The sequence below is a fragment of the Vipera berus genome (assembly GCF_964194415.1).
Source record: "Vipera berus genome assembly, chromosome: 3".
In the NCBI taxonomy this organism is placed as follows: domain Eukaryota; kingdom Metazoa; phylum Chordata; class Lepidosauria; order Squamata; family Viperidae; genus Vipera; species Vipera berus.
Window position 1 is genome coordinate 119,095,079 of NC_138204.1, and position 26,955 is coordinate 119,122,033.

The 26,955-nt window shown below is 45.1% G+C and overlaps 2 protein-coding genes across 2 annotated transcripts in view; one reads left to right on the forward strand and one right to left on the reverse strand.

Moving 5' to 3' along the window:
* POLR3F (RNA polymerase III subunit F) overlaps positions 1-16,640 on the reverse strand; it is a 32,007-nt gene extending 15,367 nt beyond the window's left edge. Inside the window, exons 1-6 of the mRNA XM_081322965.1 lie at positions 16,569-16,640; positions 16,108-16,396; positions 6,950-7,067; positions 6,184-6,251; positions 2,552-2,619; positions 99-211 (exon numbers count right to left, since the gene is read on the reverse strand). Coding sequence (XP_081179091.1) covers positions 99-211; positions 2,552-2,619; positions 6,184-6,251; positions 6,950-7,067; positions 16,108-16,151 — 411 coding nt within the window. The 5' untranslated portion in view covers positions 16,152-16,396; positions 16,569-16,640. The remainder of the gene's footprint in view (positions 1-98; positions 212-2,551; positions 2,620-6,183; positions 6,252-6,949; positions 7,068-16,107; positions 16,397-16,568) is intronic.
* An 8,446-nt stretch (positions 16,641-25,086) lies between these two features.
* DZANK1 (double zinc ribbon and ankyrin repeat domains 1) overlaps positions 25,087-26,955 on the forward strand; it is a 41,507-nt gene continuing 39,638 nt past the window's right edge. The window contains exon 1 of the mRNA XM_081322411.1: positions 25,087-25,198. Coding sequence (XP_081178537.1) covers positions 25,093-25,198 — 106 coding nt within the window. The 5' untranslated portion in view covers positions 25,087-25,092. The remainder of the gene's footprint in view (positions 25,199-26,955) is intronic.

Here is a 26,955-nt window from a genome sequence, read left to right on the forward strand (position 1 = left end):
TTGTGTGGGAATGTTATTGCAAATACAAAAATACTGCAAATGTTACAATACTGAAAAATAAGATAACTGAGCTACCTGAAAATTACAGATATACTCACTGCTACAGACTTTACAGCTTTAATGAGTTTCTTGCTTTCCAAATTCTTCAGGATCTTGTTTATCTCAGTCAATGGAAGATTGCTTTTATATCTGATATCCCTGCTCCAAATGCCTGATTTTTTTTAAAAAAAAGATGCAAAATTAAATTAGCTGAGTAATGTACCACATATTTGATTGCACTGTAGATGCTGGATACCCCTTCCCAACCTTTTTATTTTTTCCTTACTAAATAATTAAATAATACATGCATATATACATACAAACATACAGGTAGCCCTTGAGTTATGACAGGTTACCTAGTAATGGTTCAAAGCTATGACAATACCCCCCAAAGTACTTATGACCCAGTCCCAAAGTTTTGACTGTTGCAGCACTCCTTTGGTCATTCATTCTTATGACCAAGTGCCAAGATGCTGCAAGTCCTCACAGGTATTGAGCCTGCTTTGCCAGCCCACTGGGCTTCAGCTCCGCTCCTCCCCATCCCATATCACCAATCACTCACCTTTCCAAGATCTTCAGAGCTCAACAGTTTGGGGAACAGGAGACAGGATGCTCCACTGCTGGGCCATATGCCAAAATGCCGTAAGTGGCCATTGTTTTTCGAGATGCTGGTGAAGTCCTAGCCTTCCTTCCCAAGTCAGGCAGGCACTTGCAGTAGTTGAAGAAGAAAGAAACGCGTTTCCATTTTAAGTCCTCAAAAGCCACCCAGAAGGAAGGGGTGGAAAAGCCAAGGAACTTGCTTGTGCGCTCAAGAGTTGAGCTTGCTCAAAGCATAAACTTCTCCAACCCAGTACATCTTACTCCTGAGGAAACCTGCCTGTGACGTCAGCCCAGCTCCTGCTGTTGGATCATGGTGGCAATTTTTCAGTAGAACCGAACTGCAGAGAACAGCATACGAAGCCCTGAGTTGGGAATTTTTGAAACACTGCAAGAGGAACACCAGCAGGAACTCATTTTGTTTCGCCCATGTAGGAGCCACTCTCCCTGCAGCTGTTCATCCAGAAGATGCCCTTTAAATCCTCACTGAGTCCTCACTGAGCAAAGGGAAGCAACCTGGCTCCTCGCAAAATCGAAGGCACTGCTTGCACTGAGAGGAGGAAGAAACACTGTTCTTTCATTTTGGCCAACAGGGTTTTGGGAAGATGCAACAAGAGAAACTGCTAAAACTTGAGATGTCTCTTCCCCCGCAACCCCTTCATCCTGACAATGGGGAAGGATGCAGACAAAGCCTAATGCACACAGCTTCCCTTTCAACTTTAGAAGTGCCAAAGCAAAGAAGGCTTTCTTTTCTCCCCCAAGCTTAAGGCACCTAAGGTAAAGGTAAAGGTTCCCCCACACATGCGTGCTAGTCGTTTCCGACTCTAGGGGCCGGTGCTCATCTCCGTTTCAAAGCAAAAGAGCCAGCGCTTGTCCGAGGACGTCTCCGTGGTCATGTGGCCGGCATGACTAGACGCCAAAGGGGCACGCAACGCTGTTACCTTCCCACCGTAGTGGTCCCTATTTTTCTACTTGCATTTTTTATGTGCTTTCGAACTGCTAGGTTGGCAGAAGCTGGGACGAGTAGCAGGCGCTCACTCTGCTACATGGCACTCAGGATTCGACCCGCTAAACTACCGACCTTCTGGTCGACAAGCTCAGCGTCCTAACCCACTGAGCCACCTACTGTTATGCTAATGTCTTGGGAAGGGATGCAAAGGTTTCAGCTTGCAAGCAATAGCTGCTTCTCTCACCCAAGCTTTAGCAAATGCATGCTAATGCCTTGTGAAGGATGGCTAAGATTTCGCCAGTGTTCCAGGAAAAAAAGGCCACTTTTGGAACTTTGCCACATGGCACAGCAATGGAGCATCCTGTCCTCCTTACTTACTCAACCTTTTGAGCTCTGGAGATCTTAGTTTCAAAGGACTTGAATGTAGGCCTTGGCCTCCAAAAGTGATGCCGCAGGAGGATTGGCCAAACCAGGAGGAGGAATTAAGCAGGGGAGTCTGGAATCTCTACACAGGCAGAAGAGGGCAGGGCCCAATGCCCTCTCCCGAATGCCACCGAATCCTATTTAGTATGGTCTGGGTGCAAACCGCCAGTCTGAGAAGTTTCTTATATGATAGCCACGAGCAATAAAATAGCTAGATGAACTCTTCAAGTGAGGATCTGATTTGTTTTCACCAGACAGGGATAGAACAATACCAAACAAACAGCTGCCAAGTCAACTACGTATTTGATACATTTTCTACAAATTAGGAAATTAGAGAGATAACCGTTAATTTCTGATCTTTCTTTTTTCCTCCCTTTTGTTGATCACTTATGTATGAAAAGGAATTTGTCCAGATTTTTTTTTTTTACATTTGCTTAGCAAGCTATCAGTAATTTTCTCATACTTTTGGAATTCCACCATATTCAAGAATAAAACAGCTATCGTGCTTTACTTCACAAAGAAAACAGTAAAACAGACCCAGACCTTTATTTCCTGCATCCTCTATAATCTGGTATACCAGTTTCTCCTGATTGTCAGATCCCTTCATTTTGCTGCAAGAAAACAGAATGTAAAGTGAACATTTTTTCGAAAAGATTTGGTAAATATGGAAAACGGATAGCACAAGTGAAGTATTGTTTCCTGAAACTCCACTGAGAGATAAAGCTAGTCTTGAATAATTATAACCACCGGGATCCTCTCAGTGAATCAGAATGAGATCACTTGGCTGCTTGATCTCTCACATATCAGCTCACATGTGTTCCTTCCTCCCAATAGCACATCTACTTCAGGGCAAAATGGTTCAAAGCCTTCAACAGAGGAGCTTATACTAAAAAAAGAGCACCTCTTGCTGTTTCTATTATAAATAATAGAAAAGTTGAAAAAAGAAATCCAACATAATCCAGTTAAGAATAATCAGGGATTAAAGGTAAAGGTAAAGGTAAAGGTTCCCCCGCACATGCGTGGTAGTCGTTTCCGACTCTAGGGGCCGGTGCTCATCTCCGTTTCAAAGCCAAAGAGCCAGCGCTTGTCCGAGGACGTCTCCGTGGTCATGTGGCCGGCATGACTAGACGCCAAAGGCGCACGGAACGCTGTTACCTTCCCACCGTAGTGGTCCCTATTTTTCTACTTGCATTTTTACATGCTTTCGAACTGCTAGGTTGGCAGAAGCTGGGACGAGTAACAAGCGCTCACTCTGTTACGCGGCACTCGGGATTCGACCCGCCAAACTGCCGACCTTCCGATCGACAAGCTCAGCGTCCTAACCCACTGAGCCACCGCGTCCCTTTCAATCAGGGATTAAGCAAATACAAAAATGGGGTACTACAAAATCTTCACCTATCAAAGTTAACATATGCCAAGTTCTAGATAGTCCATCTGTTCTATCCCTGAAGATAAGAAAAAAAATCTTTACGGTAGTCTGCTTTTTATTCTCAATATTAGAGCACAAAATCCCAGAATGTTTCCTTTAAAGTTTGTTATATTTGCTGATTGATCTTATTGGCATTTTCTTTCTTCAAATACTTTGTAGGTTACAGAAAACTGATTGCGTATCTCAGACCAAAAGATTCCAATAAAAATCCTAAGGGCTCTACAAAAGTGAAACGTGTCCCTCTTTTCTGGATGAAGGGCACAAATCAAAGCAGTATAATCTGATGAAATGAATTCACTTTATGGCTAAAGTTTGGATTCAAACTTTATACCGCAGTCTATGAGGGGAAAAATGCAAAGGTGTTTTCTGGAAGAAACTGGATTTTATTTTTCTATCTTTAAAAAATCTTGGCTAAAGTTAAAACAATCCACAAAATGATTTTGATCATTGGATAGATGGAGTCTGTCACTTAAATAATTTTAAATCAGAACATCAGCTTTTAGCTAGGTTCCTGAGAAATATTGAATAGAGAGCTCAGTTATCAGCAGTAACTAAGTTAGCAAAAAATGAAACTGAATTGGAAAGTTTGGGTAGAAAGACATGTCAGAGTGAAGATATGAGTCTTTATCAACAAGGATATTTTTCAGCATTAATTAATAATAATAATAATAAACCTTTATTGTCAAAGTACAACATGTGTACATTGAGATTAGCTGAGGCTCCCCCCCTGCTCTCTCCCCCAACACAGTGACAACAAACCCTCCATCCTACCACACCTAACCCTAATTTCTGTTAAAGAAGGCTATTTAAGGAATAAACATCTATATTAGTTATTTTCATCCCATTGAGTATTTGAAATAAGAGAAATATAATTAAGATTAATAGAATTTGAAGGTTGACTGATATTGAGAGATATTTCTGTATTAATTCCGTTACCCCTCTACCCCCACCCTCTTTTTTATTTTTTATTGCAGGCTAAAGTGTCAATATTCCAAATAAATGCATTTTTTTTACAAGAGCATAGAAGCAAATGCTAAGGAGATGTGGAAATGGAAATGGCTTCTGTGAAGCAGATCTCCTCTAGGAATGTGTGCTTGATGGTTTTAACCCATGAAAGTCAGGCCAAAACTTCATACAACTATTGAGCTTATGAGGCTTAGCCCTTTCCAAAGGAAAAAAAATGCTAAAGGCAGCCAAAACCTTTGCTCTTGGAATTGAGGGTACTGAGCGCAGCCTTGGGAGAGCTGTAATCTCTTTCCTGGATATTGGAAAAGTGAGGGCAACTCTTCCTTTTTTTTTTCCCTCAACATGAAAAAAATGCTCCAGGACTGGGCAGTCTCATGAGAGGAAGAAAACAATGAAGGTCAGTTGCAGTGGTGCACAGCAGGATAGTGAGGGTAGCTGGCGTTCAAAATGCATTTCAGGCTTTGGAGGAGAAAGAATTCTGCTTTGTGCCCTTGGAGTCTCCTGGGCATTTGGAGCTTCCAGCGGAGTACCTGCTTTGTGCCTGCTTTGGATGCTTTCTAGGCATTTTGTTTTCTGGGCATGGAGACTTTTTGCTGTGCTGCTGGCCAGGCCAGGGCACCTACAGCTCCTTTCTCCAGCCTCCCTGTGCACATGCCATGTTGCAGCACCCCCATAACTTGCATGTGGCCTGCACCAGGCCTCCCAGGGACTCTCCCCACCGAGGCATCCCATGGTGCACTTAATGACGGCAGTTGCTTAACAGCCATGCCTGGGAAAGCCATGATGCAATCATAAAGTTGAGCCAGGTCACCTGGTGACCACTTAATGACACAATGACTTATGACCAAAATTCCAGGCTCAATTGTGGTTGTACTTGTATTTCCATTTGGACCTGCTATCTTATGAAGGGATAAATGAAAGTTACTTAATAACTCTCCGAAGTACCTGGGGGTAACATTGGACAGATCAGTAACCTGGCAACCTGACCTAGAAAAAACAGCTGCAAAATTGAAAAGTCGCAACAATTTGCTGAGCAGGCTGGCTGGAACATCCTGGGGTGCTGATGCTAACACCCCATGAACAACAGCCTTGGCTTTGGTTTATTCCACAGCTGAATATTATGCCAGTGTGTGGCTTAAGAGCATCCACATCCAAATAGTCAATGCGTATCATCTCTGGCACACTGTATCCTACTCCTGTGCAATGGTTACCATTTCTTAGCAGTATCATACCGCCCCACAATAGAAGACAATAAGCTCTCATTTGGCTATGGACAAGGATGCTGAACAACAACAAGGCTCTCCCTATTCACCAGGACTATGCAGTCCATTACAAGATTGAAACCCCTTAGGCCAGCATGGAAAACAGCTATTCACCTAACATCTACTCACTTTAACCCCAAGAGTGCCTGGAGAGAGGAATGGTCCAAGGTACTTTCTTGTGGCCTGACCGTTAAGTGATCCCTTTAACAAGCCACCTGTTTTTAACCTGCCTCCCTTTGTCTGCATGAAACTGAACAGGTGTGATACTGGAAGAAGTACCTCTGCCCTGTATCAGTGGGAATGGAAAGAATCTCTGATTTCCTAAAAGAGGCCACTACCGCACCCCTATAGAGGTTTTGTGTGTAATTACGTGAATTGTGTGTATATGTTTACTTCTCTTCTGTCATGTTCTCATGTTATGCTGAATAAATAAATAACTTCTACTTTTTCATACTAAGGAACTGATGGACAATTTTAACAAAAGAGAGTAAAAAAAAAATAATAATAATAATCCATACGCAGCATTCTGAGATTCCTTGATTCTGTAGAGAAGTCCACCACTGCTTCTCAAAAGATCTAGTTGACCCTAAGAGAATACACACAATTTAAAAACATTTCTACAGATTTTTAATAATGAATGCATAGCAGGAAGCAATATATTTCCTTACTGCCCATTTGTGAGGGAAATGGGAGATTAAGAAACATGAAATATAAAAAAATAAAGTCCTCAGTGACAACATTAGTCAAATTCAGTAACTCTTATTAGAATAATTATTTTAACTTTCTTCTGAAAATAAATGGTTTACACTTTTGAGAGATGCAGACATACTACCTAAAGCTCCTGATTAAAAAGCAGAATATAAATTCCAAACTATAATTGTTTGCAGATAATTATAGCAAACAGATACATATGTCAAAAAGCATATAATGGCTACAGTTTTCTGTAAACATCTATTCATTGGCAAGCTCATATTCCTATTATTTCATTTATTGTTTAATTTTTACTTATGCTGCTCCATTTGAAACTATCTGAGTCTAATAAATATGTAAACAGGAATTAAACAGTTAACAGATTTTAAAATATTGTAAGTTGTAAGTTCATAAGGATCCTAGTACAGCAAACATGCACCAATCTAAATATGAACTTATAGGGTAATGAGAAGTGTAAACTGTACTCTTACTTTAAAATAGTATTCTTAACACATAGAACATATTTTTATTTCAGACTGCAGCTGAATAACTTTTTTAAAAACAACAACCACATACAATTCAGGAAGCTCTTACCATAGATAGCAGTCGGTTAATGGCCATAGCCCGTTGCTGAGCTTCCATGTGAGGCATGTCATTCTGAATCACTTGGTCTGTAATACCATGGGGAAACTGATGGCACAGCTCAATTATCCTGGGCAAAAGAGAAGTAGTAAGATAAGGCTTCCAGTTCTGTGCAGCTAGTGCTACAGCTGAGGGATCGAGACGATCTAAGCCCTACAGCTGATTTCTGTCTGTTTGGTGACCCTAAATGGGCCCAAAGCCACCCCGGAGAGGTGGCAAGGAAGGAGGAAAGCCCTGCCGATCCTGGGGAGACGGTGGTTGATCCAGACGTCTGGGGAAAGCTCTCCAAAAACCGACAGAACAAAGGCTAGTGTCATTAGTGACTCCAGACCAAGCTACATGCAAACGAAGCCAAAAAGCACTAAACTAAGCGTGATTGTAAACAGCGTGAGTGAACTGGGTAAGAATATTGATTTTCTCTCTTCTACTTGACTGATTTCCTAAAAAAAAAGAAAAAGAAAAAACCCCAGAAGTAAAAATCCTCCAAAAGTGAGAGGGGGTGGTGGTCTTTGCTCTACCCTCCTCTAAACGGAAGTGGCGAATTAAGTTTAGGGGTGGGGGAATAGAGAAAATTGAAAAATGGACTGGTGCTGACATCTAGTGGTGGGTGAAAATACCACCCTAAATATACAGCCCAGAAAGAAAAGCCTGTTGTTGTGACCTTCAGGGCTTTGATTAAACAAAGAGCAGCTGTAACAAAAGAAAAGAAAACATTGTGGACTATCTACAAAGTGAGAACTATAAAACTTAGAAAAAATTGACCTTCCTGGATTATATTTTTTAAATTGTGACTTTAAAGTGATTGGCAGAGAAAGGATTTTTGATTATTATGGAGCATCAGAGATCTGCAGAAAGAACATATCAAGAAAAAATACTTACCAGGAGGAAATGTATGTTCTGTTACAACAGATGCAAATGATATTAACTTCAAACCATGAGGAAATTAAAAATGAATTTGAAAATTTAAATTAATGCATTCTCAATTTAACATCACAACAACTAAATGATCAGAAAATAAAAGAGAGAGAGAGAGAACATGTAAAACAGACAACAATATAAACTAGTGGAGGCTCAAGTGGAGCAGGACTTACAAGAAACATTGAACATGGAAAAGATAACTTGTACTCTAAGACCACAAAGTAAATTTGAGGATAAGGAAAAATATTTGACAAAATGGATTGCTGAGCTGTTGGGAGTACCACAAGAAATGGGGAGAAAAGGATGAGAGAAATCTTCAATTAATATGAAGGGGCAAAATCTTTTTACAAAGACATGATGTTTGATTTGCCTATTATATCCACAACAACATTTGCAAGATCATGGAAAGACTCTTTGATTCAATGGAATATATTGATTGGAAAATATGCTTGGCAAAAGAAGAGGGCTAAAGTGAGAATTGAGGAATTAGATGACCCATCAGGACCTCGTGATGGAGGCAGCACCCCCGAGTACGAGGTCGCCAGCATCAGGGATTCCCGCTGGCTGAAAGGTCGCTTCCAGTACCTGATCGAGTGGAAAGGGTACGGGCCGGAGGACTTCACATGGGAAGACGCGACCGCCGTTCATGCCCCTGCGTTGGTGACTGCGTTTCACGAACAATTCCCATCCCGACCGCATCCGGATCGGCAGCCCCGGGGGAAGGGCCCTGCGGTGCGGGATAGTGTTGTGACTCAGGGCCAGCCGGTGGGCCCGGCAGCCGGCTCAGATGTATCGGATGACTCAGATGAGGGGGAGGAGGAGGGTGTGGAAGACGAACCGGCTGATGATGGCTTGCAGGCTTGGCAGAGCCCTCAGCCGGGGCCCTCTTCTCAGCTGCGTGAGCCCGATAGTGCGGAGGATGATGACCCACAGCTGGCCCTGTTCAAGGACGCCCGACGCAGAAGGCAGTCGAGCAGGACTAAGCAGAAAAAGGCTGCGGGTCTCCTCGGGAGGAGGCACAGGGAGACCACGCCCTGAACTCTAAATAAAAGGAGTGTTTGGGGAGGGGCTGGTTGCTGAAAGCAACCCTTCCGCTTGAGGATTCAAGTTCCTGTGCTTTTGGTTTCTTGTTCTGTTGTTTTGCTTGTGAATTAAACTTGGCAGACGCTTTGCAGCCTCAGACGCTCTCCAGTCTCTACTGCTTGAACAGGGGTTTGCCTTATTACAAGGCCGGTAGTTGGCTGGTTCAGAACAGTTTGCTTTCAGCCTCCCACCCCTTACTACTACGATGGAGCAGCTTCTTGCCGAGAATGCTCAGCTCACCCAGCAACTCACTTTGCTGGCAGCTCAGGTGGCTCAACTGCAAGCTCAGGTACATGCTGCACCCCCACCCAGGAGGAAATGTCAGATAGCTATGCCGGATAAATTTGCTGGCAATCCAGAACTGTTTCCTGCCTTCCTGGGACAATGCCAGCTTTTTATCAGCGTGAGAGCAGCTGATTTCCCCACTGACCGAGATAAGGTGGGATTCGTGTTGAGCCTTCTGTCGGGGGATGCAGCTCGTTGGGGCACGCCTCTGCTGGCACAGCCTAGCCCTTTGTTGGATAACTTTGGGGGGTTTTGTGACCATATGCGCCTCATGTACGAGGACCCGATTAAGGCGCAGACTGCCACCCGACGCCTGAAAGCTTTGAGGCAGGGTCAGCGCCCCCTACAGGCCTATATCAGCGATTTCCGGCTGCTTAGCCAGGATTCCGCCTGGAATGAGGCTGCGCTCGTGGATGCCTTCCAGGATGGCTTGTCAGAGGAGATGTTGGATGAGCTGGCCCGCATGGACATTCCCTCAGACCTGAATGGGCTGATCCATCTTTGTCTGCGGATCGATGCCCGGCTGCAGCAGCGAAAGAGTCGCCGTGCCACCCCACAGACCCCTGCCGCCCCTGTTGAGTGTGTGCCCCCAGTCCAGAGGGAGGAGCCAATGGAGCTGGGTGCCGCCAGGTCCCGTCTATCGGTGACGGAAATGGACAGACGACGATCGGGGGGGTTGTGTTTTTACTGTGGGGACCCTGGACATTTGGCTGCTTCTTGCCCAAAGAAGCGTCAGCGGGCATCAGTGACCAAGCCGGCCCCGAGAAAGTCCCCTGCTTTGCTGTCGGGAAACGGCCCGAGCCCGATCTAGACGGTGTGAGAGATCGGGCGACCCACCACGACCACGCCGAGCGACGCCATTCCGACGGTGCCTGTGAACCTCCACGGCATTTGATTTTGGAGGCACGTCTGATCCTTCCTGGCAAGCCAGAGGGGATTCCGGTCCATGCCTTAATTGACTCTGGGGCTACCACTAACTTCATGGACTCGGCCTTCGTGGCCAAATGGGCTGTTCCCCAGTGTCCGGTGGATCCGCCCATGCTAGTGGAGACTATTGATGGTCGAGTGCTCCTGTCCGGGCCTATTACGGCCGCCACGCAACCAGTGTGTATGGCCATCAGTTCCCATGTGGAGGCCATCCAGTTCTACATCACTTCGGATCTGCACTTCCCCGTGGTCTTGGGACTGGCGTGGCTCCGGGCGCATGATCCACAGATCTATTGGTCTCAGAACTTGGTCACCTTCCCAAGTTTGCAGTGCGTGGACCACACCCGCCATATCTGTGCCGGCCAGGTGGAGGGTTCCTCAGGGGTTTCCTTGCCTTCCGTACTGTCCGACTTTGCTGATGTGTTCAGCGAGTCAGAGGCGGACCAATTACCCCCGCACAGGCCCTATGACTGTTCCATTGATCTAGTCCCTGATGCGCCTCTCCCAGTGGGGCGTTTGTACTCCATGTCGGAGCCCGAGTTGGCTGCATTGCGGGACTTCCTGACAAAGAATTTGGCTCGTGGTTTCATCCGGCCCTCGTCCTCGCCAGTGTCTGCGCCCGTGCTCTTCGTCAAAAAGAAGTCGGGCGAGTTACGGCTTTGCTGTGACTACCGGAAACTCAACGCCATCACGGTGCGTAACCGCTACCCGCTGCCCCTCATCCCCGAGCTCTTGGACCGACTCCGGGAGGCTAAGATCTTCACGAAACTGGACCTGCGTGGAGCTTACAACCTCGTCAGAGTTCGGCCGGGTGATGAGTGGAAGACGGCGTTTGGTACTCGCTATGGACATTTCGAGTACACGGTGATGCCGTTTGGCCTGACCAACACCCCCGCTGTGTTTCAGCATTTTATGAACGACATCTTTCGAGATCTGTTGGACCAGTTTGTCGTAATTTACCTGGACGACATCCTGATTTACTCCCCGTCGCGTGAAGCGCATCATCAGCATCTCCGTCAGGTCCTGCAGCGCCTCCGGAAACATCGGCTGTTTGCCAAGTTGGAGAAGTGCCAGTTCTACCAGGTGACCATCGATTTCCTGGGTCACCGCATTTCTCCTGAGGGCATCGCCATGGAACCGAGTAAAGTTGAGTCGTTGCAGAGTTGGCAACCCCCGCGTCGCGTGAAGGATGTTCAGCGACTTCTTGGATTCGCCAACTACTATCGAACATTCATCCCTGGCTTTGCTGCCTTGACAGCCCCCCTCACCCGGCTCCTGCAGAAGAAGACTCGGTTCCAGTGGAACGCCCCCGAACAACAGGCGTTCCAAGCTTTGAAGGACGCCTTCATGAAGGAGCCCATCTTGAAGCATCCCGACCCGCAACGGCCGTTTGTCATGGAGGCGGACGCCTCCGACATTGCCATTGGGGCCGTGTTACTCCAGGCAGCGACGCCCAACGGTACCCTTTGCCCTTGCGCGTATCACTCGCGGAAATTGAACCCCTCGGAGCGCAACTATACCATCTGGGAGAAGGAGCTGCTGGCCATCAAGGCGGCGTTCGAGGCTTGGAGGCATCATCTGGAGGGGGCGCGGCATCAAATCGAGGTCCGGACGGACCACAAGAATCTGGAAAGCCTGCAGACCGCTCGGAATTTGAACCAACGCCAGATCCGGTGGTCCCTCTTCTTTGCGAGGTTTGACTTCCGGGTGCGGTACATACCAAGCGGGCACAACCAGAGAGCGGATGCTCTGTCCAGGAAGCCCGAGTACACCCGAGTGGAAGACAAGCTTCCGCCCAGGACAGTGATCCCCGTCGAGTCTTTTGCTGCGGTGCGGGAGCCGGTGGATATACGGGCTCGGATCCGGGAGGCGCAGCAGCAGGAGGCGTGGGTGGCTCAGCGGAAGGAAGAGGTGGGGCCAGATTCACCTTGGTCGGTCACGGATGGACTCCTGTATTATCGTGACCGGCTCTATGTTCCAGGAGGGCCACTCAGGGGACTCGTCCTCAGCCAGTGTCATGATAACCCGGCTGCGGGGCATTTTGGCCTGTTCAAGACTCTGAACCTGGTCTCCCGTACCTTCTGGTGGCCCCGAGTCCGACACGATGTCCAGTCTTATGTCACCTCCTGCATCCCATGCAGGCAGGCCAAGTCAGCGACAGGGGCCCCGCCTGGTTTACTGCAGCCTTTGCCAACACCCAAGAGACCCTGGGGGGCTGTGTCCATGGACTTTCTGACGGATCTACCCCCATCCTCCGGCTTCACGACAGTGTTTGTGGTGGTGGACATGTTGACCAAGATGGCGCACTTCATCCCCTGTCGCGGCTTACCGTCAGCTCGCGCCACTAGTCGCATGTTCATCCAACAGGTGTTCCGGCTGCACGGCCTTCCCGATAGAGTCGTCTCCGATAGGGGGGCCCAGTTTACAGCCCGCTTCTGGCAGGAGTTGATGCGGGCGTTGGACATTAAGGTTTGCCTCTCGTCCGCGCATCATCCTCAGACCGACGGGGGTACCGAGAAGGTCATCGGCATCTTAGAGCAGTATCTGCGCTGCTACGTTAACCTGCAGCAGGACAATTGGGTGGACTATTTGGCCATAGCCGAGTTTGCCTTTAACAACTCGCAGCACACCTCCACGCAGATGACACCGTTCTTGGCCAACGTGGGTTATCACCCCCGGTTTTTCCCCCTTTCTCCCGTGGACTCACCGGAGCCGGCAGCGAACGAATTCATGGCGGAGTTACAGGCGATCCATCGGTTGGTGCGACGGCAGCTGGAGAAGGCCAAGGCCGACTACAAGAGGTTCGCCGATCGGTCGAGAAGGGATACGCCTCCACTATCGGTGGGGGATCGGGTCTGGCTGTCCACCAGGAACCTACCATCCACTCGGCCGGCGAGGAAGCTGGACCACCGTTACCTTGGACCGTTCCCAGTCGAGGCCGTCATCAACCCGGTCGCCTATCGTTTAACTCTGCCACGTTCCCTGCGCGTGCATCCCGTCTTCCATCGGTCCTTGTTGGTCCCCGAACAACCGGCTTGTCCACTTCGTCAAGCGGAACCTCCCCCATCAGGACCTCGTGATGGAGGCAGCACCCCCGAGTACGAGGTCGCCAGCATCAGGGATTCCCGCTGGCTGAAAGGTCGCTTCCAGTACCTGATCGAGTGGAAAGGGTACGGGCCGGAGGACTTCACATGGGAAGACGCGACCGCCGTTCATGCCCCTGCGTTGGTGACTGCGTTTCACGAACAATTCCCATCCCGACCGCATCCGGATCGGCAGCCCCGGGGGAAGGGCCCTGCGGTGCGGGATAGTGTTGTGACTCAGGGCCAGCCGGTGGGCCCGGCAGCCGGCTCAGATGTATCGGATGACTCAGATGAGGGGGAGGAGGAGGGTGTGGAAGACGAACCGGCTGATGATGGCTTGCAGGCTTGGCAGAGCCCTCAGCCGGGGCCCTCTTCTCAGCTGCGTGAGCCCGATAGTGCGGAGGATGATGACCCACAGCTGGCCCTGTTCAAGGACGCCCGACGCAGAAGGCAGTCGAGCAGGACTAAGCAGAAAAAGGCTGCGGGTCTCCTCGGGAGGAGGCACAGGGAGACCACGCCCTGAACTCTAAATAAAAGGAGTGTTTGGGGAGGGGCTGGTTGCTGAAAGCAACCCTTCCGCTTGAGGATTCAAGTTCCTGTGCTTTTGGTTTCTTGTTCTGTTGTTTTGCTTGTGAATTAAACTTGGCAGACGCTTTGCAGCCTCAGACGCTCTCCAGTCTCTACTGCTTGAACAGGGGTTTGCCTTATTACAAGGCCGGTAGTTGGCTGGTTCAGAACACCAGACATCCTAGAATGTGAAGTGAAGTGGGCCTTAGAAAAGCTGAGCAACAACAAAGCTAGTGGAGGTGACAGTATCCCAGCTGAGCTATTCAAAATCTTAAAAGACGATGCAGTAAAAGTGCTACACTCAATTTGCCAGCAAATTTGGAAAACTCAATAGTGGCCACAGGATTGGAAAAGATCAGTTTACATTCCAATTCCAAAGAAAGGCAGTGCCAAAGAATGTTCAAACTATCGCACCATTGCACTCATTTCTCATGCTAGTAAAGTCATGCTTAAAATTCTACAAGCTAGACTCCAGCAGTATGTGGATCGAGAACTACCAGAAGTACAGGCAGGATTTCAAAGAGGCAGAGGAACTAGAGATCAAATTGCTAACATACGCTGGATCATGGAGAAAGCTAGAGAGTTCCAGAAAAACATCTACTTCTGCTTCATTGACTATGCTAAAGCCTTTGATTGTGTGGATCATAACAAACTCTGGCAAGTCCTTAAAGAGATGGGCATACCAGACCACCTTATTTGTCTCTTGAGAAATCTATATGCGGGCCAAGAAGCAACAGTGAGAACTGGACACAGAACCACTGATTGGTTCAAAATTGGGAAAGGAGTCCGGCAAGGCTGTATACTGTCGCCTTGCCTATTTAATTTATATGCAGAGCACATCATGAGAAAGGCAGGGCTAGATGAATCAAAAGTTGGAATTAAGATTGCCGGAAGAAACATCAACAACCTAAGATATGCAGATGATACCACTCTAATGGCAGAAAGTGAAGAAGAACTAAAGAGCCTCTTGTTGCGGGTGAAGAAGGAGAGTGCAAAACTTGGGTTGAAACTAAACATTAAGAAAACCAAGATCATGGCATCTGGCCCTCTCAATTCCTGGCAAATAGATGGGGAAGAAATGGAGGTAGTGACAGATTTTATTTTCCTGGGCTCCAAGATCACTGCAGATGGGGACTGTAGCCAAGAAATTAAAAGACGCTTGCTCCTTGGGAGGAAAGCCATGGCAAATCTAGACAGCACACTAAAAAGCAGAGACATCACCCTGTCAACAAAAGTGCGTATAGTCAAGGCTATGGTCTTCCCAGTTGCAATGTATGGCAGTGAAAGCTGGACCATAAGAAAGGCTGAGAGCCAAAGAATTGAAGCCTTTGAACTATGGTGCTGGAGAAGACTCCTGCGAGTCCCTTGGACTGCAAGGCGATCAAACCGGTCAGTCCTAGAGGAGATCAACCCTGACTGCTCTTTAGAAGGCCAGATCCTGAAGCTAAAACTCAAATACTTTGGCCACCTAATGAGAAGGAAGGACTCCCTGGAGAAGAGCCTAATGCTGGGAAAGATTGAGGGCAATAGAAGAAGGGGACGACAGAGAATGAGGTGGTTGGATGGAGTCACTGAAGCAGTAGGCGTGAGCTTAGATGGACTCCAGAAGATGGTAGAGGACAGGAAGGCCTGGAGGAACATTGTCCATAGGGTCGCGATGGGTCGGACACGACTTCGCAACTAACAACAACAACATACTGTATATATATATATAAAAAGTAGTAGTAAGATAAATACAGTTAACTCTAAATTTGTGTATTTTTTTTCTTATAAAATTAAGAGTCTACCAACTAAGGCTATAAAACAAATAAAAAAAACACCCATAAAGAGGCAAATACAAATGAAAAGAAATATAAAAACATAAAACAATTAAGTTAGAAAACATGGAAATGAATTATGTAAACCATTTGTTCTTTGCGGTTTACATTAAAATTAAATTGGCGAAGGGTCTTTAGCATCAATTTTTTTGCGAATAAAAAGATATTGGCTTCTCAACAATTAGCACTAAAGCAATAGACGCGTATTCCAAAACTAAAACTTGCTTAACCCTTTCAACAACTTCCCTCAAAATGCAAATGTATCAACTATCCTACTACACTCGTTAATTCCATCCAGGTTTTCTCCGATTCTCTTGTTACATTCCTACACGTTAACCGCGTCCTACTCAAAAAAACTCAACTTCGACCCACACTATCTTTAGTCCCACCAATCAGTACTGTTCGTTCTCCGCTCTCATTCACACCCTACCTGTTTTCGATTTCCAGAGGTTCTGGAGGTTTCAAGTCCGCCATTACAAGACCATTTTTTTTCCTTCTTCTTTCATATACGCTTCCGCACTTGCTCCCCTGAATACGTTCAAATTAGGCTACAAGCGAACCCTCCAAACGCCACCGCTAAAAGACGCGTTGTGATGACGTCATTTCAAAGGCCAGGCAGCACTGACGTAACGGAGATCGCCATGGAGACGGATCCCACCAAAGCCTTTTTGAATTTTCGACTGTATCGACGCGTTCGGCATTGAAGAGATCGTAGACGACTAAGTAAGGAGAAGGCAGAAAAAGGATTAATAAAAAGACCTTTAAAGGGAGAATCAGACGCTTTAATTTGTCGGATTTGTATCCTGCAACTTTTCCTCCAAGTAAGGAGTTATTTTCTCTATTATGGCAATCTTATAAGGACGATTAAATAAATCAAAGCCTTGTTCTCACTGACGGTGTTGGTTGTCCATTTGAAATAAAATGATTTTGTGAGAAACTCCTTTTAATATGGATCATTTTTCAGCAAGTAAATAATTCTCATTCCGTGCATTTCTCAGTAAATTCCCATAAAGAGTTGAAATGGCAAGGTATTGGATTTGTATCATTTTCAAAATTCCATGCTAATGTAAACGAGAAGAATTTTTCTTTTTAAAAACGAATTAATATTAACGAGATAATGTCTCTTATGTTAACCTCAGTATCATAATGAAGAATCCAGAAAATTTCAGAGCAACTGGATTAATATTTCTTCTTGATAAAGAACAGTAAAGACAAAAACTCCCTTGTCGAGTTCATATTTTGTTGATTGCATGGACACATCTTGTTCTTTACTTAGCAGAGTAAATATGCCTTTTTTTTCATTCTTCCAAAATGCTTTTTTAACCTCATTCTAGTTAAGACCCTTTGTGTTCCCTGCTGGAAATTGCAGCAAATATTTTTTTTTAAAAAATGGAATAAGAATTCTAATAAGAATCAGTAGATCCATCCACAGATAAATTTCATCACAGTTCCCCTGTGCCATTATCTGCACTAATGCCATTTGTCTGTTGAAACAAAAAAAAACAACCCTATATTGCTTTGTTTGTATACAATTTCAGACTTATTTTTGAATACCATGTGAATACTGTAGGGGTGATACAATAGACATTTTCGGTGGAATTTCATTTTGTGTCATAACCTTTCAGTTCTCCCTATCCCCACATAAAATCATAACACTGTAAGAAGTCACTTAGGCCAACATTTAATCATCTGCTGCTTGCAGGAACTCAAATCAAAGCATTCAGGATAGATGATTCTATAGCATTTGACTGAAAATATGCAGTGAGGGAAATTTATCGCATTTCTGGTTCCAGCATCAAACTGTTCTTAATATTAAAGAATATTTTTTTATTATTCAGTTGGAATTTGACCTTTATGTTCAGTCCACGATTATTCCATATCTTACACTCTAAAATAATATGAATTTGATAATCTGTTGTCATGTATTTGATGAATAGTATCAGTTATTTTTTACTCAAAAATAAATGTTCGTTTCTTTCATTCTTTGTTCATAGAATTTAATTTGATGTCTCATGATTGTCTTTCTTGCCCACTGCTGAATCATTGCCAAATCATATTCACAAATCAATTTCACTTCATATCTTTAAAAAGCTGTATACTATTATGTAATTATAGTACATATTTCCTGTTCTTTGTTTCTGTACTTGATTTTTGTTTCCTAAGGAAAACTCTGCAGTTATCTTGTTCAAATGGATTTGCAATTGGCTGGTCCACTGCACTTAGCCTGTAATCTTCAATGGAGCTACATCTACCTGGAGTGAAGTACAGCAGTGGGATACCTCAAGGTTCTTCTTAAGCCCTGTGCTCTTCAACATCTTCATAAATGATCTAGAAGAGGAAATAGAAGGAGCACTCCTTAAATTTGCAGTTGACGCCAACCTGGGGGGAATTGCCAACACTCTGAAAAATAGACTTAAGATTCAGAAGGGTCTTGACAGACCAGAGAAATGGGCACTATCCAACAAGATGCAGTTCAATGGTGAGAAAAGGGTGGTCTTATACTCATGTAGGAAAACCCAAAATCATAGGTATAGAATAGGAGGCACCTGGTTCAACAGTGGTAACTGTGAGGAGGGATCTTGGTGTCATAGTGGACTATCACTTACTGTAAGTATGAGCCAAGAGTGTGCTGCAGTTGCCAAAAAATAGCCAATGCAGTCCTGGTTTGCATTAACACGTGGATAGCTTCGAGATCAGGAAAAGTGATAGTACCGCTCTATACTGCACTAGTGAGGCCATGCTTGGAATAGAACGTCTAGTTCTGGTCGCCAAAATACAAAAAAAGATGCTTAGGCCCTAGAAATAGTGCAGAGAAGAACAACAAAGATGATAAAGAGTCTGGAAGCTATACTGTATGATGAACAGTTAAGGTTACAAGGCTAGCCTAACAAAGAGAAGGATTGGGATGACATGATAGCTGTCTTCTGGAATTTGGTTGGCAGTCACGAAGAAGACAGGATTGATTTATTTTCCAAAGCATCTGAGGACAGGACAAAACAAGGGGTGGTAGCTTGTAAGAGAGATCCAATCTGGAACTAAAGACGATTTTCTTCACATAAGAACAGTTAATCAATGGAACAGCTTTCCTCTTGGAATTAAAGCGCTCCATCACTGGAGATCTTCAAGAAAACATTGGACATCCATTTTTCCAGGGTAGAATAAGATCTCCTGCCTTGAATAGGGTTGTACTAGAAGACCTCTGATTCCTTCCAAGCCTATGATTCTGTGAAAACCAGCCCACACTTGGCACAATGGATAGCCAAGAAGTTACTGCAGAAATTCATTTTCTTACTTTCCAGACATTTCCCTAATCCATCAAGATCATCTGCAATTTTTTCTGTCTTTTAGAATTTAAAGAAGTTTAGAATATAGAACATATGTGTTAAAAGTGTCCTTGAAGTTCATTGAGTCCAACCTGCTGACCACTGCAGGAACCCACTACTATATCCTCCTCAATAATGGTCATTAAGCCTCTGTCTAAACATCTCCAAGAGTTGATGAGCCCACCATCTTTGAAAAGAATGTCTTCCATTCTTGAACAGCTCTAACTATTTGGAACTTTTTCATGATGTCCTACAGAAATAATTTAAACCAATTTTCTATGTGACACACCTGATACTTGAAGATAATTATTCTCTTTCTCATGGTCATCTTTTTTCCAGATGAAGCATACATAATACTTCAACTGTTCCTCATAAGTTTTTCTTTCCAGGGCTCTTGTTATCTTGGTTGCCTCCACTTTGCCAATATCTAAACATGCTCCACTTTGTCAATATCCTTCCTAAAATGTGTCCAGAACTGATTGCAATTTACTGGGCCCAATCTGCCCAATTTGAAATAGAGAATAACTTTTCTTAAGCTGGACACCATATTTTTCTTATTAAGACATTGGACTGTCAATTGGAAGGTGAGCAGTTCAAGACCTAAGTACTGCATGATGGGGTGAGGTCCCATTCTTGCCCTAGCTCTTCCCAAAATAGCAGTTTGAAAGCATACAAATGCAAGTAGCTAAATAGGCACCACTTTGGTGGGAAGGTAACAGTGTTTCTGTGCACCTTGACATACAGTCATGCCAGCCACATGACAACAGAAGTGTATTTGGAAAAGTCAGGCTGGAACCGGCTGGAAGGGAGTCCATCCCATCTCTGAAGATGATCCTCCTCCCTAATTCCCATGCAGTTACAGCAAAAGCATACAAATAATGTTCCCCGGAGCCTCCTTTCCTTTCCAACACAATGGCAGGACACCCAAAAGGGGAACTGACATGCTGCCATCCCAAAAGAGGGATTAAATTTGCAGAACACAACGTAACAAAAATGGGAGAGAAAAACAAAAGTAAAGCAATCATTTAGGTTTATCAGGATATTGATTGTGAAAAAAAATCACTAATGTAGGGTCTCTAACATGCTGACAATCAACCCATTCATTCTGACCTGTGGGAAAATCTCTCCTTGCCACTAAATATTGGAGGTTTCTCCTATGCATATGGGAATCCAAAATCTACTTCACCTCAAAATGTTGTTTCTACTTTATCATTAAGGTTCAGATACAGAGGGAGGAACTGGTCTAAGGAGTGAGGAAATCTCAGGTTTTAGTGAACTGCAATGAAAGACTGGATGAACATGGCAGAGGGATTTTGACAAGTCTAATTCTACTGTGACAGGATTAATTGTTTAATGGGGAAAGGCCCCACAAATTTAGGTTCTAATTTTTTGGAGGGTTGAAGTGACTGTAAATATGGCCTGGAAAGGTAAACTTGGTCTCCCACTTTGAAAGGTTTGTCAGCTTGTGCTTTATAAGCATCACAACCTTCTGCAAGAGCCTTCCGTACTATAGACTAGGTATTTTGTAGTTGGGAGACCCATTCCTTCAAAGATGGCACTGCCAGGTCATTGACAGGGAGTTCAGGAATGGGTTTGAAGTCTTGACCAGTAGCCACCCGGAAAGAGGTGAAACCAGTGCTGCTGTATACAGAGTTATTGTATGCCACTTCTGCAAATGGTAAGTGGTCAGTCCAATTGTCTTGTTGATAATGAAGCATCTAAGTTACTGTTCCAATACTGAGTTCGCTCATTCACACACACCATTTGGGGGTAATGAATGAAACTGAGTCCTTGGTCCATGCCCAATAGGTCCAGGAAGGCTCACCAAAACTTAGAAGTGAATTGCACCCCTCTATCTGAAATGATACCCTGGGGTACTCCATGTAGTCAATAAATGTGAACAGAAACAATTTTGCAAGACCCTGAGCAGATGGGATCTTCTGACATGGGATAAAATGCACTTGCTTGGAAAATAAATCAGTGACCACCAAGATCACTGTGTTTCCTGTGCTTTCAGGGAGTTCCACAATAAAGTCCATAGAAATATCTCTCTCCAAGGTGCTGACAGCTCAGCTACCATCTGAAGGAGTCCCGGCATTTTGTTGCTGGTTAGCTGAGGCACACACAGGTCACGTAGGGCTATGTAGCTCTCAATGTCTTTTTTGAGGGATGGCCACCAAAATTGCCTCTTCACTAAGTATAATGTTTTCATGAAACCAAAATGCCTCGCTGTTTTTGAATCATGGCAGCTCCCGAGATCCATGACTCCCTGGCTTTCTGGAACATAGAGCTTCACCCCCACCCAAGCCAGCTGATCTTGGACCAAGCAAGCCTTGCTGTGAGTCTGGAACCATTTTATCATCTTTTACGGCAGCTTTAAGGACAGAAGTCATGACATTGATTATTGAGATTTTTTTCTCTCATCTGTACCCAGGTGGTTACTTGAGCTGACACCTGATGAAACAGGAGCACCAGCTTGATGATTTCTGCTTTAGAGCAATTGTACTGTGGCATGCGTGTCAGTGCGTTGGCCAGGAAATTCTTTTCCCCTAGGAGATAGTGTAGAGTGAAGTCAAAATGGTTGAAGTATTGTGCCCGTAGTGCTTGTTTAGGGAAGAGCTTACAAGGGGTTTTCAGTGCCTCTAAATTCTTGTGAAGTAAAACACTTCAAAAGTTTTACTCCCCTCTAAGAAGTGCCTCCAGGACAAGAGTACCCATCTCACTGCATAAGCCTCGTTCTCCCACACTGTCCAACATTGTTCAGTCTCAGAAAGCTTCTTGGAGATAGTAAGTGCAGGGTTGCAGCTGTTTGCTCTTGTTTTCTTGCAGCAGTGCTGCTCCCACAGCTACATCGCTTGCATTGGCTTCTATGAAAAATGACTTTGTTGGGTCAGGGTGCTTCAGAACTGGTTAAGCCGCAAGCAGGCATTTGAGCTTCTCAAAAACGGATTGACATTCCATTGATAATTTTAGCTGTTGACTAGGTTTGGGTTTCTTCTCCCCTTTTATTTTTAGCAAGTTTGTAATGGGGAGAGCCATTTGGCCAAATGAAGGAATGAATTGCCTGTAGAAATTGGTAAACCCTAGGAAGTTTTGCAGTTACTTCCTGGTGCAAGGCAATGTCCATTCTAGCAGCATCTGACCTTCTCAGGGTCCATTTCAATCCCCTCATGTGAGATATAGTAGCCCAGCTAATCTATCTTACTGTCAAAAAACCCTTCAATGTTTCTTTTTGGGGCTGCGCCATTCTAGTCGGAGGGGGGAGGCTTTGCTCTGTTGGTGGAGGTTTATGGATGTATTTCCTCTACTTTGTTCCCTCTAAACTTTGATGTATCTCTTTGGGTGTGAAAAGGGGAAAAGAATGTGCCAGGGGCCATCTGCTTATCTCCACTCTGTTGCGAGATCCAGTGAAGTGCCTGGGAACCATCCCTTATCCAGTTCCCATAACAACTTTGCACCTGTGGATTGGTTGAATGCGAACTGGACAGTTGGGCTCTGCAGTGGGGTTTTGTGAATGAAAGTTTTAATGTAGCAATTTGTGTGGGAAGTCTTTAGATCTTGCTTTGCTCTCCTGCTATCACTAACTCTCAGTACAAGTTCCTGTTTGAAACAATGCTGGTTTCAAGAGTTCTGCTTTCTTGGGAGAATTAGCTGAGGCAGGTCCCTACATTAAGCAAGACCTGCAAAGTGGTCAACCTGAAGAGCCACCCACCCTACTATGTGGAGCGTGCACACTATGTCGCTCTATGGCAGCAAGAAGGACACTGCTGAATGTGGAGAAGAGCTCATCACCAAGGCTCACCCTGAAGAGAGCCCACCTGGATGGATGGAAGAGACAGCAGCCATGGAGGGCTCTGCAAGGCCAAGATGGTTGTTCAGTATGGGGAAGAAGGAAGACTGTGTGTAACCTTCACCCAGGATAGCCGAAAACCAGACTGGAGGCATGAGATGGAACTACTCAGTGATGATGAAGAAGCTGAGGGGGAACTGGATCCAACTGACCAGATCCTGAAGCGGGCTATGCATTTCATGGTAGAGGCGTTCCAGGACCTAAAGGCAAAAACTGGACAACACCAAGGGAGAAGTGAGGAACAAATCGAAGAGGCTGGGGGAAGCAAAAGCAAGGCCATAGTCACTGAGGTAGTGGGAGTGACAAGCTCCACCAGAATGTGCAGGTATATGGAAGAACCATCCCTAGTGAGGAAGCTAGTGTCAGGGTCAGCACCCTGGCCCTGGAAGGAGCCACCACACGATGGATGGTAACCTTGCACAACTCAAATGCCCCAGAACTATGGAATTTCAGTCTCTTTATGTCAGCCCTGAGATGGTTTGAAGACCACCTAGCTGACATGAAGGCACAAGACTGCATAAAAACAGGTAAGGATGCTGCTTCATAGCCAAGTACATGGAGGACTTCCAGGACTCGGCATGTTGCCTCAGTTGGCCAGAGAACATCCTGGTGAGTTGTTTCCAGGATGGGCTTGATGATTATACAACGCCTGCATTGTCCATGGGCCCCCGGTTTGCCTACACGACTGATGCATTCTGACTGAAGAAGCAGAGATCGACCAGAATAGCAACTCATACAGGTCGGGGAAGACATGGAAGAGATCTCTCCTAGAAAAGAAAGGAGAGGCACCCAGACCCACAGCAACTCAGCCATGATCGACCACCTCCTTCAAATGTGGCAAGGAAGGTCATTGTGCCCTGGAGTACCATGCAAAAACGCCCATAAAGAAGGGAGTGGAAGGGAAGGGAAGCCAGCCAGGAGGGAAGCCAGCGAGAACTACTCAGTGCCCGAAAGATTTGGCCCTGAAAAGTGCGGAGGTCATGGAGTTCCACTCAACCCCAAAACCAAGAGGGGGAACTCCAACCCCAGAGGAGGAGGAAGTGGGGATGCCTGAGAGTGACTACAATGATGACCTCCTGGTAAATGGAATGATCATGCCAATTACCATGCCCATAAAACCATTAATATTGGACAAGGAAGAGTAACTGGCTCTGAACACTCTACTAGACTTAGGCCACACCAGGTACATGATCAATAGGAAAACTGGGGGTCCTGTTACAGAGACTGAAGCCCATCACATTTTGCCAACTTGATAGGTCCATTGCAGGAGGTGTCCCGGCCAGTTTTAAGATTAACCATGGGGTTAATCTTAGGAAGTCACTCAAGACACTTTATCATTTATAGTGGTGTCTGGGATGGAATGGTCCCTCATCCTAGGGTTGACGTGGCTCAAAAAGTGGAACCCGAGGATAAATTGGCGGGAAGGGACATTAAAGTTCCCAAAAGAATCAAAAACCACATCTAAGAGTACCAGTGGGCACATTAGCAGGGGTATGAAAGGAAGACCCCAAACAGGCGTCCTTGGACAATGATGATGTCATTGGCAAATCCAGGGGTCCCCAACCTTTGGGCTGCAGCCTGGTAGTGGGCTGTGCCTGGCCAGCATACACACACCCCCACTCACACTAGCACTGTAGCCATGGGGTGCAAAAAAGGGACATCATGTCTTGAGGCATAAAAACAGGCAGTTGCTGCTCTACGTGGTGCAGAAATGGGGCACCACACTGTGGGGCATGAAAACAGGATACCACTGCACCATGGGGTGTGAAAACGGGATGCCACTGCACTGTGGGGCATAAAAATGGGACGATACTGTGCCACAGGGCATGAAAATGGGGTGCCACACTGTGGGGTGCAAAACCAGCCACACAAGAATGGAGCAGGGCTAGTGAGTATCATGCAGGTGCTACCAACGCCTCTTTTGCATCCTGCACATGCTCATGGCCTTGTGTGTTTGTACGTAAAATGCTTCCCCCTCCCTTTCCCTCTGGTCTGCCAACTGAAAAAGGCTGGTGACCTCTGGGCTAATCCTTTCAACCTCCAAGTACCTTAGGTGCTTCCAACATGAACGAAAGCAAGTAACAATGATTATGTAACGAGGTACCTTCCTGGTGCATATGGAAAGGATCCTAGAATGGCAACTGACTTTAATGGATAGATTTATGTTTTTAGTTATGACTGTATTGATATGTTTAAAATATGTTCCTTTTCATTCTTTAGAAACCTAATTTTTGGTGAAATAATGACTGCTGGATCTGTTTTAACACCTCAGATTATACCACTTCGAATTTCAAGCAGCAGAGCAAAACATGAAATAGATACAAATACTCTTGTTGAAATGAAATCAGGTATGTTTACTATGTGAGAACATATGCTAAAGTTATTTGCATATACATGTCAGGCTGGTCCTTACTCAGACTGTTGACTCCAGTTCTTGGTGAAAGCTTTTACTAAAGTCAAGTGGTTACAGCGAAAACAAAGCTGGATCTGAGTATTCCCGCACAAATATTACAATTTTCCCTTTCCCATTGGGCCTCCCCACTTGGCCAGCCTGTCAGTGTCCAATAAAATCTCTTTTTAATATTTTAAGAACAGTTTTGAAGGTTGGTGCCTCTCTGTTATAGATTCGCATACCGTTCTCAGGCTTCATCTTTGATCAGCTGGTTTAGTCCAGATCAGCAATTCTGGTTCTTCTCACCCTGTCATCCCCCTCCCCACACTTTCCTGCTCATTCCCATGCCCACTCCTTACTTTCCCAATTGCCTCTCTCATCCCTTACAGATTTCTGAGTAATACTAAATAAACATTAATATCTTAAAATATTATTGTAAAACCAAACAACCGCTCCAACAACTCAGCAATGATACTGAAAACACTAAAACAAGGACAGAACATAACATGATGTAAAGTTATGATCTGAAGCTTTTTATGAAACTGACAAAAGATTGTTAGAGAATAAGTAAGACAGTCTGCTTTTAGAAACCATTGGGTAAAACCAGTGAAACACATAATTGGGTTGTCAGGAATTCAAAGGCCTCTAGAGGAAAAATCTTTCTAAAATAAGCAACAAAGGGGTGATCAGGATTTTGATTTTGAAAAATTACTAATGAACTAAGATTTTGAAACTAATTATAAAAATTATTCTCATGAGAAAATGCTTTTGTTGAATTCTCTTTTAAAAACACAATAGAATTGAGTCTTTGAAGGTTGGGCTAGAGCAGGGGTCAGCAACCTGAAACAGTGAAAGAGCCACTCGGAACCGGTTCCCTCACAAAAGGAAAAACTGGGAGCCGCAAAAAATGTGTGCACATGTGCGTACATGCGCGCATGCGCAGAACAGGGTTTGACTGAAGAGTGGAGCCAAGGCAAGATATGCACTTACCCTGCATATTTGAATTGATTGGTTGAACTTTTTTAGTCCCACTTTTTTTTTTTAACTGCACATGGCAGAGGACTGGGAGCCGCAAGAGACGGGTGAAAGAGCCGTATGCGGCTCCGGAGCCGCGGGTTGTAGACCTGTGGGCTAGAGGAAATTAGAAGGAAAGGCATTTTTAAACAATAGACCTGAAAATTAATTTTAAGAATGTCTGTCTCTATAGATAGACTGGATTTAAAAGATGTTATGGAAAAAGAACAAGTTTTACAGGGCAAGACTGAGACTAATCTGAAAATGGATTTAAAAATCACAAGATACAAGAAAGTTATGGAAAAAGATGCAACACTGGGTATACAAAAGAAACTGGCTGATGAATAATTAAAATAACTAAATCAATAATTAAAAGAGATATACAGATAATAAACCAAGAGACTGACCTGGATAATTTTCCTATATTGGATTTATAAAAGAGGCTTGTTAAAAGGTTGAAGAATTTATGAGGAGGTTGAGCTCCTCCACATGCTTACTGGACCCGTGCCCTTCCTGGCTGGCATATGCAGCTCGAGAGGGGACACGAGGCTGGTTCCTGGCGGTCATCTCCGCTTCTCTGAGTGAGGGTCACTTCCCCACCGCCTTGAAGGAGGCGGTGGTGAGACCTCTCCTCAAGAAGCCCACCTTGGACCCATCCTCATTGAATAACTTTCGTCCAGTCTCCAATCTTCGCTTCCT